A 1,264-nucleotide genomic window follows, 5' to 3' on the forward strand; every position below is an offset into this window, starting at 1 on the left:
ACAATGGACTCCCCCTGCGTCCGCACGCAGGTGGAGGTCCGGCCCTCGTTAACTAGGACCAGACCGTGCGTCGCCGCCCACACATCCAGGGCCCTACCCCTCTCGTTGTCGTGCCGGGAACCCCAACTCGTGTGCCACGCGTTGAAGTCCCCGGCCACGAGGACCGGCCTTGGACTCAGACGTAGGACCGTCTGCCCTATGTCCAATAGCCAGTCCCTGAACGGGGCAGAGCGTCTGGTGGGCTTTAAGTAAACCCCCACGACCGCGATGGGCCCCCACTGCACAGCCACGTGCCTATCTCCCCTCTCGATGGGGGTCGTGTCGGGCCCTCCCGGCACCGACCGCCATCGGTTCGCGACCGAGTCCCCCGCCCACCCGGAAGATACAGCCCAATATGGGCTTTTCCAGGGGGGGCGGTGGGGCTCGGCCACGATCGCCAACGTGAACCCCCCCTCCACCATGCTTTGCTGGAGAAGATCCTGCGCATGGGGAGAGTGGTTCACGTTGGCCTGTATGAGGCCGTAACCACCTACACTCGGACAGGAGGGACGAGGCATTGTTAGGCCTTATCCCCCCCGTCCGATGGGGCCTCTATCTCCATGGCCTCTTCTTTGGAGGCCTGCTCCTTTCGCGCCATTTCGCGCGGCTGGCGCTGCGACTTGGGTAACTCGCCCGCCTCGCTGCCCAGCCCCCCTTTCTCCCCTTCTACCGGCTGAGCTTCGGCCGGGGGGGCCCCGGTATCCGGCGCCTTCTCTTGGGCGCACCGCACCGGCGGGCGTCCGCGCACGTTGCGCTGGACGCAGGATTTCGCGCCCAGCTCGTGCGCCGCCGGCCTGCCCTTGTCCGCACAAAGCGGACATTTGGGGGCAGACCGGCAGTCGCGGGAGGTGTGACCGGTTTCACCGCACCGGTAACACCTCCCGCTTCTATCCTCTTCACTGGGGCACATCGCCCTCGTGTGGCCCCTCTCGAGGCACCTGTGGCAACGCATGGGCCGTGCCTCGAGGAGGGCCACTCTGGCCATCACCCAGCCAGCCCTGATTCTCCCCTGCTGGGAGATCTCTTTCGCCGCGGTGAGGGGTAGGCGGGCCCAGAGGCCAAACGTGCCTCCGGCGGCCGGTTGCAGCGCTCCGCATTGGACATCGGAGACGCTACACCGCGCCGCATCGGCCACCCACCCCCTCACCTCCTCGACTCCCAGAGAATCGTCGAGATCCCGCAAGCGGACCTCGGCCATCTTTCGCGGTCGGTCAATCCGCGTTCC

The 1,264-nt window shown here is 66.8% G+C and overlaps 1 protein-coding gene across 1 annotated transcript; it reads right to left on the reverse strand.

Annotated features, from left to right (window-relative positions):
* Positions 1–53: 53 nt before the first annotated feature.
* LOC105560954 lies at positions 54–557 on the reverse strand (the record flags this gene model as incomplete). Its single annotated transcript, XM_012010502.1, has 1 exon — positions 54–557. A coding segment is annotated over exon 1 (504 nt), but the record flags the coding sequence as incomplete, so codon positions are not given.
* Positions 558–1,264: the final 707 nt, after the last annotated feature.

Source organism: Vollenhovia emeryi, unplaced genomic scaffold (assembly GCF_000949405.1).
Source record: "Vollenhovia emeryi isolate VEMERY1.0 unplaced genomic scaffold, V.emery_V1.0 DF945631.1, whole genome shotgun sequence".
NCBI classification, from domain to species: Eukaryota; Metazoa; Arthropoda; class Insecta; order Hymenoptera; family Formicidae; genus Vollenhovia; species Vollenhovia emeryi.